We start from the raw sequence: 20,294 nt of genomic DNA on the forward strand, positions 1-20,294 counted from the left end.
CGTCGTCCCCTAATGCCATCATGTGTACATCTCAATTGTCAGTAGAATCCACATTTGCTTTAGCAAGTCAGCCATATCAGCTATGTTTTGTTAAAGGCAGTAAATGATGCTTTGCCCCACCAAGATTTACATGCTAAAATCGCCAGTGGACCTGTAAAGCAGTTCCCCTGAATGTTCTCTCCATAGAATTTGGTCTCTTATCAGTAATAGATGAGGGAAAACTGACAAGAAAGAGGAAACCTTTAGACTATTGAAACCATAACACATTTCTATAAATGTATATAATGGATAATAGGATGATTTATGAATATTTATAATATTTCGTACCATTAGTTTTGTTTTCTATGATGCATGTAGAGAACTGACAGTAAAGTGAAAAATAAAGCATGATAACCAAATATGTATCAGTGAAGACTGAACCAAAATAAATCTCTACCCACAGCAGGTAGCTTAGCGTTAAGAGTGTTAGGTCAATAACCAAAACATCGCTGGTTTGAATCCCCGAGCCGACTAGGTGAAAAATCTGAAGATGTGCCTTTGAGCAAGGATAATTGATAAAGGATAAAAGCATATTGCTCATGTAAGTCTGCTAAATGACTAAATGTTATGTGTGTATATATACATAATTGACTGGAACTCTCGGCTGCAACTGTTGCTCCAGCAGACACAACAGAGACAACACTCCCTAATGTCATCTGCGACATTGCCTGTCTGAATTAAATGAATACATAACTCAATTATATCATTTGTGTAGGTAAACTATTATCTATTGATAAAATATTCCTTAAAAAATATTTAAAATATATTCGATCTGCATATCGATTCAATAAACAAAGAAGATTAGGCCTACATTTCCTTTCAGGCAGAATGTTTGGTGCTCAATCAAAGGGGTCCTTTCCCGCACAAGGAAATCATTTTTACTTATTAACACAAGTCTGATGTTTATGTTGACAGAAATCGAAGGTAATAATGTGTTTTAGACTATATTCTATAATGAACGACATGTAATGATTACTAATATATATATTGCCGCTTATTTTTGGTTTATGCAGACGATTGACATCGACGATCTTAGTGCTCGCGGGCTACCAAGCCATTTGTTTACCTCTATTCAAGCCGAAGCGGCCTAACAACAGTTAGCTAGCTAACGCGTTAGCAACGTAACGTTGGCTTAGTGTGTGCTGTTTTGTCGACACTTGTGGTAAAAAAAAAATGTTTTTACACGTTATTGCATTGTTCTAAAATTATTGTACGTAATCGTCGTAATTTAGCAATTGTACAGCTAACGGTTCTCACCTAACCGTTGTGTGTTCAGCAAGTTGGCATGCTATGTTAGGCTAGCTATACGTGCGTCGTAGGTAAGACAATGTCAATATAGCTAACGTTACCTTAACAACACTATCAAATAACTGCGATTTAAGAGGGGGTGCATTTTATAACGTTACCTTTATAGCTAGATATGGTAGTTCGCGGAAATTAGAAAAATAACTAGTTTGCTAAGCTATTGGAATGTTCAATCACTGACATTTCATCTTATGACGCTTTCACCAACGGCTGGCTAAAACTTTTAGCGGCTCGACCAGTCACAGCACAGCTAGTATTGTTATATCGACATTTTGTGATGCGTGTGTAGCTAGCAATGTGAATTAGCCAATGTTATGATCAGCGAATATTAACGTTAAGTCAAAGTGTATGTTATTAACTAGGCTTGCCTAGCTCTGATATGTGTAACACTGTTAATGAGAATGACTCAATTTTGTTTTTTGTTTTTCTAGAATGCCTGCTGAGGGCAAGAGATCATTAAACATGGATGAGAAAGAGGTGAGCTCCTTTAGTAACAAGGAGAAAGACAGGGATGGTGATAGACGGCCCGCCTCCTCCCGGGATAAAGTGAAGGATGAGGCAAAGATGAGTGGCAAGAAAGATATTGGTAAGGCTGCAGAGGAGAAGCGGAGGCGGCTTGAGGAGGACAAAAGAAAGAAGGAAGAAAAAGAGCGGAAACGGAAAGAGGAGGAGAAACAGAAGGCAGAGGAGGAGCAGAGGAAGAAGGAGGAAGAGGAGAAGAAGCAGCAGGAGGAGCAGGAGAGGAAAGTTCAGGAGGAGGAGGCCAAGAGACAGCGTGAAGAGGAGGCAGCTCAACTCAAGTAAGAGCTCAGGGGAGGAACCACTATAATAATGTATCATGTTCTACAGTAGGTGCTCTCAACATCATGAACTTTGTGTATGGTCAGTATTTTAGAATTCAGATAACTGCTAACTTGATTCTCCATCTTTCTTCCCACTTCAGAGAGAAGGAGGAGGGCCACCAGCTCCACCAGGAGGCCTGGGAGCGCCATCAGTGCCGGAAGGAGCTTCGCGTCCGCAACCAGAACGCCCATGAGGGCCGTCCCGAGGAGACCTTCTTTAGCCGCCTTGACTCCAGCTTGAAGAAGAACACAGCCTTTGTCAAGAAGCTGCGCACGCTCACCGAGCAGCAGCGTGATGCCCTCTCCAACGACTTTGGCTCACTAAACCTCAGCAAGTACATCGGCGAGGCGGTGGGCTCTGTGGTGGAGGCCAAGCTGAAGATCTCTGACGTGGGCTGCGCCGTGCACCTGTGCTCCCTCTTCCACCAGCGCTACGCCGAATTCGCCCCACTGCTCCTCCAGGCCTGGAAAAGGCACTTTGAGGCACGCAAGGAAGAGAAGGCACCCAACGTAAGCAAGCTGCGCACCGACCTGCGCTTCATCGCAGAGCTCACCATCGTAGGCCTGTTCACGGACAAGGAGGGCCTGTCGCTCATCTACGAGCAGCTGAAGAGCATCATCGGGACAGACCGCGAGACACACACGCATGTGTCAGTGGTCATCAGCTTCTGTAAGCACTGCGGGGACGACATCGCGGGCCTGGTGCCTCGCAAGGTGAAGGCTGCACGGGAGAAGTTTGGCCTGGCCTTCCCTCCCAGCGAGATCATCAACACAGAGAAGCAGCAGCCCTTTCAGAACCTTCTGAGGGAGTACTTCACCTCGCTCACCAAGCACCTGAAGAAGGACCACCGCGAGCTGCAGAACATTGAGAGGCAGAACAGGTGATGGGGCCTAGGTTACTTGGAGAAACTTTTCTCCATGACCTATCTCACTTCTCTTGTATTATTGATTTCAGTGTATACTCCTGCCACAGTACATGACAATTTGCCTATTTGAGTACCATGCTAAATGTGTTTGCGTGTACATACTGACAGCTCCATGTTTTTTCTCCCTCCAGGCGTATCCTCCACTCCAAAGGGGAGCTGAGTGAGGACAGACACAAGCAGCATGAGGAGTTTGCCACGTCCTACCAGAAGCTGCTGGCTAACACCCAGTCTCTGGCCGACTTTCTGGATGAGAACATGCCAGAGCTTCCACTGGACAAGACTGTGCAGGAAGGTAAAGAGTAACAACCCTTGTATACTGTTTATTACTTTGTTATAGGAACAATGTAAAGACTGAGCTTTTTGTTGTACTTTTGGGTGATTTGTGTTATAAAGCCACATTGTTATCATATTTTATTACTGTTGGTTATATGTAGCCTACAGTCTTTGGTGTCTGTGTAACTAGCCGTCTCCTTTCCTCTCTGTGTAATAGAGCACGGCCCTGGCATTGACATCTTCACCCCTGGGAAGCCCGGAGAGTATGACCTGGAGGGGGGCATCTGGGAGGACGAGGATGCCAGGAACTTCTACGAGAACATGGTGGACCTGAAGGCCTTCGTCCCCGCCATCCTGTTCAAAGATAACGAGAAGGGCAAGGACAAAGAGGAGGCTGCTGCTAAAGGTACAGCCACCTACACATATGCACGCATGCAGACTCACACAGACACTCAGGCTGTCTGACTGAGCCTGCTCTTGTTGCTGTGTCCTTTCCTCAGAGGCTAAAGATGCTGCGGCCACCACAGAGGAGTTGGAGTTGGAGCTCGAGGCTCTAGACATCGCTGATGACCCTCTGGAGCTGGATGGACCTGACGAGGCAGAGAACGAGGCAGAGCTCGCCAAAAAACTGTTGGACGAGCAAGGTAAAGATGAAGGTATTCTCTATCCACCCACCAGCCACCAAGCAGCACACACCACCCAGCGCTTTGCACACCCAGCTTTCCATTTTGACAAAGACAACAAGAGGGCGGCAATAATGTAATATCTACAACCTCTGGATAAAGGAACCATGTTGGTTATTGACATGGACAGTGTCTTGGTGTTTGTGTGTCTTTTCCAGGGATCAAGTTAGGGTATGAGAGAGGTCAGGGAAACAGAGCTAGGGCCCACTCATGGGTGCTCAGGGCCAATCAACTAAACAGAGGTGTGTTGCTGAGCATGTGGAAACCAGACAGTCATTCACAAGGTTTCTAATATACCACATGTATCAACCCCGTTCCTAGGCTTATACCTATGCTATGGCTTTGCTCTTTCTGTTTCTGTCGGTGAGTGACTCTTAAGTTAGCTAAGGAGATATTTGGAGCATGACTTTGTTGCATACATGTTTGACTGTGTCCTCCCTGTTTCTGTATGAAGAACAAGAGGATGAGGAGGCAAGCACCGGGTCCCATCTGAAGCTCATCGTGGACGCCTTCATCCAGCAGCTTCCCAACTGTGTCAACAGAGACCTCATAGACAAGGCAAGGAGAGAACACACACCTTCAGCGTACCAGAAGGATGTATTCCCAGCTTGACAATTTGAGTTTAGCCACAAAGGCAACAATTCACAGTGAATATGGTACTAAGTACACAGTTGTGCAGTGAATTAGTCTGACTGTAGGTGTGTTTGTTCACAGGCTGCCATGGATTTCTGCATGAACATGAACACCAAGTCAAACAGGAGGAAGCTGGTCCGGGCTCTCTTTACCGTTCCCAGACAAAGGTACCACACACACTATAAAGCAGATAGTTCATTTGGAAGGATTTGATCAGGAAGCTGGTCCGGACTCTCTTCCCTGTTCCCTGACAAAGCACGCACGCATGCACACGCAGATAGTGAATTTGGAAGGATTTGATCATGTATTGATTTGTGTGGGAATACGTTTTTTCTTTTCTCCCTTTTCTCCCCACTAGGTGGTGCTGTTGCTCCTCATTTAATTTGAAATGGCATAAAGGAAGTCAATGGTATTTATGCTATTGTAAAGCTCATGGTTGTGTTGTGTTCTTCCAGGTTGGATCTGCTGCCCTTTTACTCCCGTCTGGTGGCCACCCTTCACCCCTGCATGTCAGATGTGGCCGATGACCTGTGCTCCATACTCAAAGGAGACTTCAGGTTCCACGTAGGTCCCAAGACTTAACTACAGCTATTAGCACCTTCCTCGTTGTGTCTTTCATACAGAACCACTGCCTCATTAAAATAGGACCTATACTGGAGGGAACAAACAGTTTTGAAAGAGTTTTTAATACACAATGTTTGTTGTGTTTCCTTGTAGATCCGGAAGAAGGACCAGATCAACATCGAAACAAAAAATAAAACTGTAAGGTTTATCGGGGAGCTGGCCAAGTTCAAGTTGTTCTCAAAAACGGACACTCTGCATTGTCTGAAGGTAGGGGCTGCATCTCTCTCACCAGGAAGCTGTGCTATCGTTAGCTAGGTTTCCATCCAATTGGCGACAGATATTCATGCGACTCTTCTAAAATCTGCATGAAAACAATATTCACATTTCCCACCATTTTCATGTACCAAATAAAAGCAGAAGTTCAATGTTTCCATTTAATTTTTACCTCTACCAATAGTTTTGTCACGAACTGTTGCTATAAATAGGTAACGTGCTCAATCTGGTTTTGGCACATGCTCTCTAGATAACAGTTTGCTGATAAAATGGACAAGGGTAGGTTATAAGTTATATGGTCCCGCGAGCATGGTGTTTGCAACGCCAGGGTTGTGGGTTCGATTCCCACGGGGGACCAGTACGGGAAAAAAAAAAATGTATGAAATGTATGCATTCACTACTGTAAGTCGCTCTGGATAAGAGCGTCTGCTAAATGACTAAAATGTAAATGTAAATATGCTGCGATATGGATAAGAGCAATATTATTAAGCAATAAAGCACGAGGGGGTGTGGTATATGGCCATTATACCACGGTCGAAGGACTGTTCTTAGGCACGACGCATCGTTGCTATTGTAAACTGGTTACCTACTTAATTAGAGCAGTAAAAATTCATGTTTTGTCATACCTGTGGTATATGGTCTGAAATACCACCGCTGTCAGCCAATCAGCATTCAGGGCTCGAACCACACAGTTTATAATTTGTATTTGATAATTGGCAGCCATGCATCAATCATCATGTCACCAGCATTCAAATAACACCTTCGAAGCTCATCACCACCCATCACTTAACCACCATGAAGTTCATCAGAACTTATTTCATCTGCCTATAAACTCTTAGTACATTTCCATGTCGTAGGGGTGGTACAGCTTAGCATATCTCGTGACTCCAAATTTACATCAACATGATGGTTTATTATATCAATATTTGCGCATAAAGGAGTTTTCACTACAAATCTCACATAATTAGTTTTACCGACACAAAATGATCCCACCATGTCGAACTAACAAATTGTTTGTCGACATTTCTGAAATTGTATTGACACTTCCTGTTTCAATCACACCTGTCGTGATAAAAAAAAACAATACATGACTTAACTCGCATAAAAACTGTGGATGGAAACGTGATTACTGTTACAATTATTGTGTTACACTGTCATCATGTTACTGTGTGTGTGTGTGTGTGTGTTCTACAGATGCTGCTGTCAGATTTCTCCCATCACCACATAGAGATGGCCTGCACCCTGCTGGAGACCAGTGGACGCTTCCTCTTCAGATCCCCCGACTCCCACCTCCGGACCAGCGTCCTTCTGGTACACACACACGCATGCACACACACACGGCAATGAACGCACGTACGTGTACAACACAGGAGGTTGGTGGAACCTGAATTGGGGAGAACGGGCTCGTGGTAATGACTGGAGCGGAATTTATTTCAAATCCAGGTGTTTGATTCCGTTCCGGCCATTATTACGATCCGTTCTCCCCTCGGCAGCCTCCACGAATGTACAAGCAAACAGACACACACACCCCTCTCAAACACTGTACTGGAATTCCCCTAAGGTTGTGGAGTGCATCCAGAGTCCTGGAGAGAGACCTGTTTTGGCCTTCCTAACTGGTGCCAAAATCCAGGGTTAAATCTGGTTTATAAAGCTCTATTAATCCAGCTTTATTGTCCCTAAATTGCTTTTGGACGAGGTTATTCATGTCGCATGCACAGCTGCCATATTTTCTAGGTTACGTTTGGCAAGATAATAAGACAACACGCCTTTTTTGAGGGCTTTTAGCTGCGTTCTGGGCTATATTGAATGACTCACTTGTTTTTGTATGTTTGCGTGTCTCAGGAGCAAATGATGCGTAAGAAGCAGGCGCAGCACCTGGATGCTCGCTACGTGACCATGGTGGAGAACGCCTACTACTACTGCAACCCCCCGCCCATGGAGAAGACTGTCAGGAAGAAGAGGCCCCCGCTGCAGGAGTACATCCGCAAACTGCTCTACAAGGACCTCTCCAAGGTCACCACGGAGAAGGTATGAAGATTTTACATTTGAGTCATTTAGCAGACGCTCTTATCCAGAGCAACTGAAGAGTTAGTGCATTCATCTTAAGATACAGAGAGCTCCAAAAGCTATGAGGTTAAAGTGCAGACTGTCGACTATAATTTGAGGGTTTTTTGCTCCATATCGGGTGAACCGTTTAGAAATGACGGCAGTTTGTACATAGTCCCTTCGTTTTATGGGTATTGGGTCAAATTCACTATGTGTATTAAAATAGTCAAAAGTATTTGATCCCATATTCCTAGCACACAATGACTGTACAAACTTGTTGGATGCTTCTGCTGTGTTTCAGATTATTTTGTGCCAAATAGAAATGAATGGTGTGTCATTTTGGAGTAATTTGTATTGTAAATAAGAATAGAATGTGTTTCTAAACACTTCTACATTTAATGTGGATGCTACCATGGTTACGGATAATCCTGAATGAATCGTAGTGAGTGTGATGAGTACAGATGAGTACAGATGCACAAATATCATACCCCCCAAGACACGCTAACATCTCATGATTACAACAACAGCGGAGGTTATCATTTTTGGGGGCTATGATATATAGGCCTCTGTAACTTTCTGGGGCCTCAGCGGTCTAAAGTGCCTGAGGCGTCTCTACAGACCAGGTTCAATCCCAGGCTGGGTCATCACTGGCCGTGACCGGGAGTCCCATAGGGCGGCGCACAATTGGCCCAGCGTCATCCGGGTTAGGGGAGGGTTTGGCCGGGGTGGCTTTACTTGGCTTATCGCGCTCTAGTGACTCCTTGTGGCGGGCCGGGCGCCTGCAGGCTGACTTCGGTCGTCAGTTGAACGGTGTTTCCTCCGACACGTTGGTGCAGCTGGTTTCCGGGTTAAGCGGGGGGGTGTTAATGAGCGTGGTTTGGCGGGTCGTGTTTCAGAGGATGCATGACTCGACCATCGTCTCTCCCGAGCCCGTTGGGTAGTTGCAGCGATAAGACAAGATCGTAATTGGATATCACGAAAAAGAGGGTAAAAAAAAATATATTCATCTTTCTGTGAAACGCTTTCGATACTTTGTGGAGTCCATGCCGTGACAAATTGAGGCTGTTTTGAGGCCAAAAGGGGGTGCAACTCAATATTAGGAAGGTGCTGCTTTCAGACTCGTATTATACTGCTCTATTTATACACTTGCCCCCCATCCTCCCCTTCCCCAATATACATGTAAATATTGGACTATAAATTGTGCCTTCTTGTATTATACTTATGCTAAAATGTATTATTCTATTCGACAGCCATTTACTTTATGTTCGTGTTCTTTTATTATTTCTTATTCTTGTTGCATTTTCGAGAAGTTTCTTTAACATACAAAACCACAACAGAAGTATCACAAACACCTGCCAATTATCATCTTACCTCTCCCTTCTCGTTCTCCGCTTCCTTGTCTCCCTCGTTTCCGTCCTCTTCTCTCCTCCCTCCCCTAGGTGTTGAGGCAGATGCGTAAACTCCCCTGGCAGGACCCAGAGTCTAAAGGCTACCTGATCTGCTGCATGGTCAACATCTGGAACGTCAAGTACAACAGCATCCACTGTGTGGCCAACCTGCTGGCCGGCCTTGTGGCCTACCAGGAGGACGTGGGCATCCACGTGGTGGACGGGGTCCTGGAGGACATCCGCCTGGGAATGGAGGTGAGCACCATGGGAGGGGGTGGGAAGGGGAAGGCAAGCCCAGTGTGGTGAGCTGTTTCTGGGATTGGAGGTGAGGACCGGGGAAGGGGATCTTGTTGGAGTCAGGCCCAGATTCAAGAGTTCATTCTTGGATGTCAGGGCCATGTGAAGAGCCCTAGCAGGAGAGATTGATGATATGTTTCTTATGACTTGAATGATTGATTGTTGAGGCTACGTGTTATATACCGTGTGAACAGGCTGCATGTTAGGTTCATGTGGGTAAAGTCTTCCCTGGGGGCTTCATATTTATGGTGTTTCTGAGCATAGAGGCACTCAACACCTCTCTGACATTCCATCTCACCTGCTTTCTCTCTCTCTCCTCTCTGTCTATCCATCTCACGCCCTTTTCTCCTCTACCCCCCTCCATTGTCGCTCCTTCTCCCCCTCTCCTTTGCAGGTGAACCAGCCCAAGTTCAACCAGCGTCGAATCAGCAGTGCCAAGTTCCTGGGGGAGCTCTACAACTACCGCATGGTGGAGTCAGCGGTCATCTTCCGCACCCTCTTCTCCTTCATCTCGTTCGGGGTGAACCCGGACGGCGGCCCCAGCCCCCTGGACCCCCCCGAGCACCTGTTCCGCATTCGCATGGTCTGCACCCTGTTGGACACCTGCGGACAGTACTTTGACCGCGGCTCCAGCAAGAGGAAGCTGGACTGCTTCCTCATCTACTTCCAGGTCAGTCGGTATGACCGTTTGACCTCTCCTTATTTCACTCCTCTCAGCCTCTGTCTCTCGCTCTCTTACTCTCTTTCTTTCCTTTAAGACGCATTTTGATACAGTTGTGACATAATGTCAATTACATTCATTTATTACAAGACTGTCCCTAAATTCTGATGTGGTGTTGTCTGTCCTCTCCAGAGGTATATCTGGTGGAAGAAGAGTGTGGAGGTGTGGAGTGCAGAGCACCAGTTCCCCATCGACATTGACTACATGATCAGTGACACCCTGGAGCTGCTCCGACCAAAGATGAGGCTCTGCATCTCCCTGGAAGACTCTGCACGACAGGTCACCGAGCTGGAGAGGGAGTTCCTCGTTAAACTGGGTAAGAGACCGAGCGAGATTGACACACAGGAACGCATGCATAAGGGCACACACACATGTACGCGCACACCACAACAAGGTTGTTAAAGATCCTTGTCATACGTCAGTCCCCCAGAAGTGTGTGTGTGTGCCTGCAGGCCTCGGAAATTTATTTGTGTTTCTGTAGCAGCTAGCTCCTTGGGTTAGCCCAGTCCTGCTCTCTGTCCTCCCTGCTGAGCAACATTCCCCTGTGTGTAGGAGGGTTCTTCAGCTCTGGGAACTCTGTCTGTCTGTCAGACGGGTCTAATTCCCTAATAACACACATACCTAGCCCTCTCACACACAAACACACAGCAGTCAGACCTGCCTGTGCTGTAGACTGCCACTTAAAAACACTCACTCTTAAGTCTGGACGAATACATATTTTCTCAAGTAAGGGGAATATTAACCAATACCTGAGTAAAACCCCAATGACAACATATGTGAATATATCGTCAAATATATCGTTGCCCTATTGAACCTGCTGTTCTAATGTGGCACAATACTGAAAGTGTTTCTTTAGCTGCAATGCTCATTTGTAGTGCTCTCTGAACAGTTGATCAGTATCTGATGGAGAGCAAAGAGATGCACAGAGATAAAAACACAATCAAGAGACAGACAGGATGTAGATAATGAAATACTCTGAGAGACTTAGAGGAGGAAGAGGGAAGCATTCCTTTTGCAGGTGTAATGGACACTCAACAAGCACAGCACTTATACAAATGACTGATGATTGGCTGAGAGAAACTGATGATAAAATGATTGTGGGGGCTGTTCTTGTTAGACTTCAGTGCAGCTTTTGACATTATCGATCATAGTCTGCTGCTGGAAAAACGTATGTGTTATGGCTTTGCTATAATGTGGATAAAGAGTTACTACTTCTAACAAAACACAGAGGGTGTTCTTTAATGGAAGCCTCTCAAATATAATAGAATCAGGAATTCCCCAGGGTAGCTGTTTAGGCCCCTTGATTTTTAAAATAAAAATAAAATACACGTCAGCTACTACAGCGACTGAAATGACTGCAACACTCAACAAAGAGCTGCAGTTAGAGTGGGTGGCAAGGAATAAGTTAGCCCTAAATATGTCTAAAACTAAAAGCATTGTATTTGGAACAAAACACTCACTAAACCTTAAACCTCAACAAAATCTTGTAATAAATAATGTGGAAATTGTGCAAGTTGAGATGACTAAACTGCTTGGAGTAACCCTAGATTGTAAACTGTCATGTCAAAACATATTGATGCAGTAGTAGCTAAGATGGGGAGAAGTCTGTCTATAATAAAGCGCTGCTCTGCCTTCTTCACAACACTATCAACAAGGCAGGTCCTACAGGCCCTAGTTTTGTCGCACCTTGACTACTGTTCAGTCGTGTGGTCAGGTGCCACAAAAAAGGACTTAGGAAAATTGCAATTGGCTCAGAACAGGGCAGCACGGCTGGCCCTTGGATGTACACAGAGAGATAACATTAACAATATGCATGTCGATCTCTCCTGGCTCAAAGTGGAGGAGAGATTGACTTCATCACTACTTGTATTTGTGAGAGGTATTGACATGTTGAATGCAACGAGCTGTCTGTCTAAACTACTGGCACACAGCTCAGACACCCATGCATACCCCACAAGACATGCCACAAGAGGTCTCTTCACAGTCCCTAAGTCCAGAACAGACACACAGTACTACATAGAGTCATGACTACATGGAACTCTATGCCAGATCAAGTAACTGATGCAAGCAGTAAAATTAGTTTTTAAAAACGGATGAAAAAACACCTTATGGAACAGCGGGGACTGTGAGGCAACACAAACATTGGCACAGACACATGCGTACACACACAGGATAACATACGCACTATACATACACATGGATTTAGTACTGGAGATATGTGGTAGGGGTGGAGTAGGGGTATGAGGGCACACAGTGTGATGTGAAATCTGTGAATGTATTGTAATGTTTTTAAAATTGGATAAACTGCCTTAATTTTGCTGGACCCCAGGAAGAGTAGCTGCTGCCTTGGCAGCAGCTAGTGGGGATCCATAATAAATACAAATACAAATATATCCTGACTCACAGAACGAGTAGTCAGCTGTATTAACACACACAGAGCATTGTTCAAGGTTTCAAGGTGTTGACATGGAATGTGAGAGAACGCTTTCGAAAACCCTGTGCGTGCGTGTGTGTGTGTGTGTGTGTGTGTGTGTGTGTGTGTGTGTACTGTGTGTGTGTGTGTGTTCTGAGTGATTGATGAGGGTGACATAAGCCACAGGCTGTACAGTGGCCTCATTGTTGTACCTTTCATCCTTTAACCAAGATAAGGCAATGTTGGCATTCCTCTGCCTCTGTTGAAGCCCGCTTAACTAAGTTCTACTGCTTAGCAGCGTCTCTTAACTACACACCTATCTGCTCCTCTACTGCTCTCAGCTCGTCAGGCTTCTGAAGTTATATTCATGGCCTCCGAGCACTGTGTTGAAGCACCTGTTTTAGTTTCACCATGAATGTCACAGTGACTTGTATTTCTTGCAATGACTTGCTTTTCCTGCAGTTCCTGTTTCTGTTTCTAAATGGGCTTGTTGTTTGCGTTAATCTGTCCTCACTCCTGGACATACTTCAAGTAGTTTAGGATATTATCTGTGGTAAATGTCTATGCTTTGTGTATAATCTGATTTATTATGGAAAGAGCCAGGGTAAAGCCTGTTCAGAACATGGAGCGGTGGCTCACGAGAGGAGCTTGATACCAAGGGCTGTAATCAATGACTATTATTCAAATGATTTAGCGTTTTCTCTTGATCTCTTGCTTCAAGACTTAGTCTTGCAACCTGACGTTGCGCCGTTCTAATAAAGGTGTGTGTGCGCGCATACGTTTGTGCCCTGCAGGACTGGCCATGGATGGGCAGAAGGACGGACGGCCCTCCAGTGCCATGGGGAGTGAAGGCGAGGCTCTAGACGAGGATGACGATGATGACGACGAAGAGGGAGGGGCGGACACAGAGGAGCAGTCTGGCAATGAGAGCGAGATGAACGAGCCAGAGGAAGAAGTGATTATGTCAATCTTTTATTCATGGGCATCAGACCATTCATTGCACGTCTAAGATACAAGTCTCTCATAATAGGTGGATACTAGATCACTCACTCATTCCCTCATCCATTTATTCATTAATTTGGCCCTCATCCCTAGTTTCGTAGGGGCAAACTTGAGGACGGACGCCCAGTCCTAAGCAGGATACTGTATAAGGAAGTGGATCATCTTGTGCGGCTAGATTGATGTTGACTCCATGGTCAGAAAAGCGTGACGGGTCAACCTTCTGTAACTCTTTGTTCTTCCTTCATAAATCAACTCTATCATGCCAGGCCTACGCCTCCCTAGCTCTCCTGGTTTAGTGTTTGTTTTTCTACCTTCCACAAGCTAGCACACAATCCCCCCCCCCCCCTTCTAAGAACCTGCTGTGTGTTCCAGGAAGGGTCTGAGAATGAGGAAGAGGAGCGGGAGGAAGAAGAGGAGGAGAACACTGACTATCTGACCGACTCCAACAAGGAGAACGAGACAGACGAGGAGAACAATGTAAGAAGACGTTATGGGGGGAGGGGAGAGAGAGGTTATTGTGTTACTGACAGCCTTGTCCTGTAGGAGGTGACCATCCGTGGTGGCGGTCTGAAGCATGTGGCATGTGCTGAGGATGAGGACTTCATCCAGGCTCTGGACAAGATGATGCTGGAGAACCTGCAGGTACAGTATCTCTCCTATTCTCTCAGTTCACTATGTCTGTACAACTTTTGTTAAATAAATGGGTATTAACAGGGGTGGTGTCTGCGTGTGTGTGTAGCAGCGGAGCGGGGAGGCGGTGAAGGTGCACCAGTTGGACGTGGCCATCCCCCTGCAGCTGAAGAGCCAACTGAAGAAAGGCCCTGGCGGACCCGTCTGCTCTGGAGAGGGGGACGCAGATATCTCAGACACCATGCAGTTTGTCATGCTCACACGCAAGGGCAACAAGCAGCAGGTACACACACACACACTCACACACACTGAGTATGGACACGCATACACAGAGTATGAACGCACACACACACAGTAAAGATCACATACACAGAGTATGAACACACACACACACACACACACACACACAGTAAAGATCACATACACAGAGTATGAACACGAACACACACAGTAAAGATCACATACACAGAGTATGAACACACACACACACACACACAGTAAAGATCACATACACAGAGTATGAACGCACACACACACCCACACAGTAAAGATCACATACACAGAGTATGAACACGCGCACACACACAGTAAAGATCACATACACAGAGTATGAACACACACACACACACAGTAAAGATCACATACACAGAGTATGAACGCACACACACACACACAGTAAAGATCACATACACAGAGTATGAACACACACACACACACACACACACACACACACACACACACAGTAAAGATCACATACACAGAGTATGGACACACACACACACACACACACAAACTTGTTTAGGTCTTCTTCGCTGTGAGCTCAGTTAGATCCCTCCACAGAATCAGCACTGTCAGACAGACCCAGCGATAATATTGACTCTTAACTCTGTGTGTGTGTGTGTGTGTGTGTGTGTGTGTGTGTGTGTGTGTGTGTGTGTGTGTGTGTGTGTGTGTGTGTGTGTGTATTTAGGCCCAGTCCGCGGGTGGAATGTAAGGTTTTGGGGTAGAGACGACAAGCTCTTGTACTGTAGTAGGGTCAGGGTGTGTCCACAGTCTCTGCCCAGAAAATCAAGACGTTAAAGTAGAGCTCACTAAACTCAGTCCACTACACCTCCAGCAACTACATTTACCGGATTACAAACCCTATGTAAACATTACGTTTTGACCAAATAACAGTACCGGCTATAGACGGTCTTTGTTGATATAAAATGAAGCTATATAAATGACTTAATGCATTATAAATGACATGTCTCTCCATACGCCCCCATGGTAAACACAACATCCTCTCCTGTAGGGTGTTTCCTGAGGTGAGAATAATGGGGTTCAGTGTGTGTTCGTCAGCGTCACAGCTTCTCTATGTGACGTACCTGGACCCCTCCCTGTCAGACACGTTCACTGCATTCCTCTGTCAGCTCCACACCATGGGAGTGGCCCTCCCTTTCTCTGCTGCCTGGGCCTTCGCCCGGGAAAACACTTTGAAGTTTTAGCACAGCCAGAGGAAAAGTAGGGATCACAGGGAATGTTGTCAAAGGTTGAATAGTAAACCAGGAGAGCATGTTTCTGCAGTGAGAATACTGAGCACTGGTCTCGTTGTCTGCCTACAGCATGAGATGTCCTTCTTGCTCCTTCTCAATCCTAAATGTGCCTGTTTCAGATCCCCTCACTACAGTTGAAGTTCTTGAATGTGTGTCTGTTTTGTCTCTTGTTTCTAGTTTAAGATCCTGAACGTGCCTTTATCCTCCCACCTGGCTGCCAACCACTTCAACCAGCAGCAGGCAGAGCAGGAGGAGAGGATGAGGATGAAGAAGCTCACTCTGGACATCAACGAGAGACAGGAGCAAGAGGACTACCAAGGTATTAAATAGGGTGTCCTCTCACTGAGCGGGTGAAAACACTCTTTGGTGATGAAATGTAACTTTCTTATGTCATAAAATACATTTCACCAAGACAAATATAATTATTCATGTTCTGAATCATTCAGCATGGTCTTTCTCTAAAATATCACTAGCGTTATATCCAAAATGTCGGATTTCGTAACCTAATACAGCCGATAATAAACAAACAGTCGCCACTAGCCGGCCTCCGCCCAGCACTCTGCCCTGAACCTTAGTCACTGTTACTAGTCGGTTACCACCCAGTACTCTACCCTTAACATTAGAGACTGCTTCCCTATATACATAGTCATTGAACACTGGTCACTTTAATAATGCTTACATACTGTTTTACACACTTCATATGTATATACTGTATTCTAGTCATGGCTCATCCTATATAATTGCGGCTGTACACACCTTTTCTATTCATATACTGTCTATACACACCATTTTTATACATGCATACATACATACATACATACATACATACATACATACATACATACATACATACATACATACATACATACATACATACATACATACATACATACATACATACTACCAGTCAAAAGTTTGGACACCTACTCATTCAAGGGTTTTTCTTTATTTTTACAATTTTCTACATTGTAGAATAATAGTGAAGACTTCAGAACTATGAAATAACACATGTGGAATCATGTAGTAACCAAAAAAGTGTTAAACATATATTTTATATTTGAGATTCTTCAAGTAGCCACCCTTTGCCTCGATGACAACTTTACACATTCTTGGCATTCTCTCAACCATTCTCTCAAACATGTTTCTGCAGGTTGCAAAAAAGCTAAATTGACACGAGCTGAATTAAATGGAAAAGGCTTTGAAAATAAAAAAGCTTGGTATACGCTCAGTGCTCCTTTGACATCTCACAGAGATACGCTTGTTTTTGTGTGAAATCTTCTAAATGAAAAAGCGTATAATATGAAATGCGTATACTATAATATGAAAATACTATATGCCATGTCTCAAAACCGATATCCTTCTCACCTCTATTGTTTTATGTCCTGCCGATTCCAAAAAAAAATGGGTTCAATGGGAAAGTGAGCCTGTCAGTTAGCAGGAGCCTTAATTGTTTCACAGAATCCTCCTAGCTGACGCCATGCAATTGTCCTGACTTTTGCCCACTTTTCTTCTCGCACCTCCATTGATTTTAGTTCTGGCCATCCCACAAGAGTAAAAACTCAAGTAACTTTTGTAACGGGTTATGATAGAGACGTCAGGTTTGGACAATTTGGTTTTCATAGAGGAGTATCTACACAACATTATTTTACACATTGGTCAGAATATGTGTTTTTGATTGACCAATACTGATAAGAAGAGGGACAGATGTCGAATGATGCATGCGTTAGGGAAAGAAATGGGGAGTGTGTTTGAGAGATGACGTGAGAAAGTAGCAGGAGTACTACCAAAATTCAACATGCCTACACTTTGTTGGTTTGTGTAGCATTGTGTTAACCTTCTTGGTTATTATTATGTAGAAATGATGGCGTCTCTGGCCCAGCGGCCCGCTCCTGCCAACACCAACCGGGAGCGGCGCCCGCGCTACCAACACCCCAAAGGGGCACCCAACGCCGACCTCATCTTCAAGACCGGAGGAAGGTGAGACTCGCTCCTCAACTTACCTACCGACTACTCACACACACACACACACCACCAGGGCCAGGAATTAATAGCAGACCACCAGCCAAATGCTGGTAGAAATAGGGATGGTATCAGAATGGGATCCTGTCGAAGGATGTGGTGCTGGTCAACTTACTGACTCTCCCTCCTTGTTCTCTGCACCTGAACAGAAAGCAGGAAACAAAGCAGGAGAGAAATGAAAGGCACGAAAAGCGTGACAGACAAGAGAGGCAAGAGAAACACGAGAGAAACGACAGATATGAGGGCCAGGAGGATAGGGCCAGGCAGCTCAGCCGGACACGCTACTGACAGACTGCACTCAGGCCTGCTTATGTTAAGACGGGAAAGGGTTAATGTCTCCCAACTGTCAAACCATATTTTGTTGGCATATGAGTATTGTGATCAGACAGACTTGTCCCCCTTTATTTTTGCACCGTGAAAGAAATTATATCTGCTCTGCTTTGCAGGCACTGAAGTGAATTTTCATATTTTTACTTAAATGCTATAAAGATTGCTTTCTATTTTTGGAAATAAAGATTGCATGAACTTTCTATTTTCATCAGAACAAAAATTGTTTGATTCTTTGTCCTCCTCCTCATATTTGTCTCGGAAAAGTGACTAAACAATTCAGAAAGGAGATCTTTAGATCTGCGGCAACACCACGCATCATATTCATGCCTAACATACATTTAACAGATGCTTACATGATACTGATGGCAAAGTACACCATGATGTTTTTGATGAATAACAAAACTTTGTTTTGGATTGTCACTCACAATTACATTTTCTTACGAACAGACGCTAGACCATTGCAACCTATGGATGGAAGGAGCTGCAGTAATGATGGTACTGAAGGAGTGAACGGGGATGGATATTGGGGCAGGAGGTTGAGGGAGGGGTGGGTGGAGAAAAGGGGGTGGATCTTGGATGGATGTTTTGGGGATTTGAGGAGGGGATAAATATTACAGTGAGTGTTCTGGAAGACAGCTACTGCAGTAAAGCCCTGCTCTGTCCCTTAGGAGACGCTGATTGGAGTCTAGCTGAGGGAGCGAGCGAATGAGAGAGCGAGAGAGGGCGAGCGGACCATCGGTCTCGCCTGAGCAGGGAGTGAGTCCGCCAGCCGCCCACTGACGCAAGCGCAGACCCCCACACCTAACCCTGCCGCCGGAAGAAGAGAAAGAGAAAGGGCATCAACGAGGGGTGGGGAAGAGGGGGGCACCCCCTTCATCCAGCTACGGCGTTCCAGAGAACTCCCCTTCCTTTCTGTGCGTCGCCCGGGACGACACCAGCACAGCAGCACAAACACCCACCCCGTCTCAACAAGAGAATGAACCAAAAGATGAATGAAAGAACGACTGACCAGCTGACGGACGGCCATATGTACGGACAGACATGGACGCAGACAAACAGACGCACGGACAGCTAGGCAGCAGGACAAGGGACCACAGTCGTCTTCTCTTTGCTCCCGTGCAGGATGAGGATATGGTGTACAAGGGCTCACAAGAGGAGGAGAACGGACAGAATGTGTGTGAAAGCAAAGGGGACGGGTGAGGGGTGTGACATCTTTGGAGATGGACTGTGCTTCTCTTACTAGGAACAGATCTGTCATTCAGTCTTTTTATCTCTTTATCTAGCTAAATCACACACTGTTCAAAGGCAGCTTTGAGAGGGGTTATGGAGGAGGAGGAGAGGGAGCACAGACGGGGTCACCATTACTAAATGACTTGATAAACAAGGGAACATGGAGTACAGGATTACGTACAGAAAGGCGCGGTTGATTGTGTGAGGATGGGTTACAGATGTAGGATCTTAATTTGAGCCAGTTTGCTACAGCGGAACAATAATCCTGCTGCAACAGGAAATGTGAATTATTATGTGGATTATGATTAGTTGATATTTTTGTAGGGGTTGATACATTTTTGTAAGGGAAAATCAAGTCTGAAATTTCTAAGTGGAAATTACAAACTTCAGAAGCCTTTTTAAACCTCATACACTAAAAGTTTTAAAAATGTCCAGTTCTCCTGCAACAGGGTGATCAAATGAAGATCCTGCATCTGTACTATAGAGATGGTTTGCTCCTCCTAACCCTGTTGGAAATGGAACACCTTGTCACGTTGACGACCCTGACCCGGAGGCGGGTACGAGACCAGTGTTGACTGACCAGCGTTTCATCATCAGAAATAAAAATAAAATATAACTGATGAATATAATACATATTCTTTATTTTTTCAGAATTTTGGCTTTCTAGATGTTTCCTTTATTTTCATGAAAAATCTATACTTTTTTGGGGTGATATACAGTTTGTTCATTTGGAATTTGTGTGCCGTATTGTAGTTTTTGACAAATGGATAAGATACTTATCTGTGCTCTTGCCTCCTGAGTCCTACTCAGTGATGATAACTTCTGTTTGATTATTTCTGTCTGTTGAATCTATAGATAGATCATCTGTACTCTACTGCATAGGCCTTTCTGCACCAGCTCTGTAAGCCAATTTCTGCCTGTTTCAGTAAAAGTGTCAGTTTGTGACTCACTCCTCTGGCTCCACTTCTTTACTGTGTCCATGATCTTTGTCCCACCCAGGGTTGGGTAGGTTACTGTCTAATTGTTATCTGTTAGTTACTAGTTACCTGTCCAAAATTGTAATCAGTAATGTAACTTTTGGATTACCAAAACACGGTAATGTAATCTGATTACATTCAGTTACTTTTAGATGACTTTCCCCTTAG

At 44.9% G+C, this 20,294-nt stretch overlaps 1 protein-coding gene across 9 annotated transcripts; it reads left to right on the plus strand.

The window, feature by feature from the left end:
- Positions 1-872: 872 nt before the first annotated feature.
- On the plus strand, positions 873-18,906 carry LOC115180549 (regulator of nonsense transcripts 2). 9 transcript variants are annotated; one of them, XM_029742712.1, is made up of 25 exons: positions 873-963; positions 1,776-2,144; positions 2,288-3,067; positions 3,244-3,404; positions 3,603-3,791; positions 3,886-4,041; positions 4,227-4,310; positions 4,523-4,626; positions 4,783-4,868; positions 5,157-5,265; positions 5,419-5,532; positions 6,733-6,849; positions 7,381-7,566; positions 9,024-9,227; positions 9,664-9,939; positions 10,123-10,306; positions 13,198-13,358; positions 13,778-13,882; positions 13,949-14,047; positions 14,145-14,318; positions 15,748-15,889; positions 17,427-17,547; positions 17,739-17,798; positions 18,367-18,414; positions 18,588-18,906. In XM_029742712.1, exons 2-24 carry the CDS (start codon positions 1,777-1,779, stop codon positions 18,371-18,373), a joined length of 3,987 nt encoding a protein of 1,328 aa, XP_029598572.1. In that variant the 5' UTR covers positions 873-963; position 1,776; the 3' UTR covers positions 18,374-18,414; positions 18,588-18,906. The 9 variants fall into 9 exon arrangements, with proteins under 9 accessions (XP_029598572.1, XP_029598573.1, XP_029598574.1 ...); XM_029742713.1 differs by having other exon boundaries at positions 18,591-18,906; XM_029742714.1 differs by having other exon boundaries at positions 14,148-14,318.
- The last annotated feature ends 1,388 nt before the right edge of the window (positions 18,907-20,294 follow it).

This window comes from Salmo trutta, chromosome 40 (assembly GCF_901001165.1).
Source record: "Salmo trutta chromosome 40, fSalTru1.1, whole genome shotgun sequence".
Classification (NCBI taxonomy): domain Eukaryota; kingdom Metazoa; phylum Chordata; class Actinopteri; order Salmoniformes; family Salmonidae; genus Salmo; species Salmo trutta.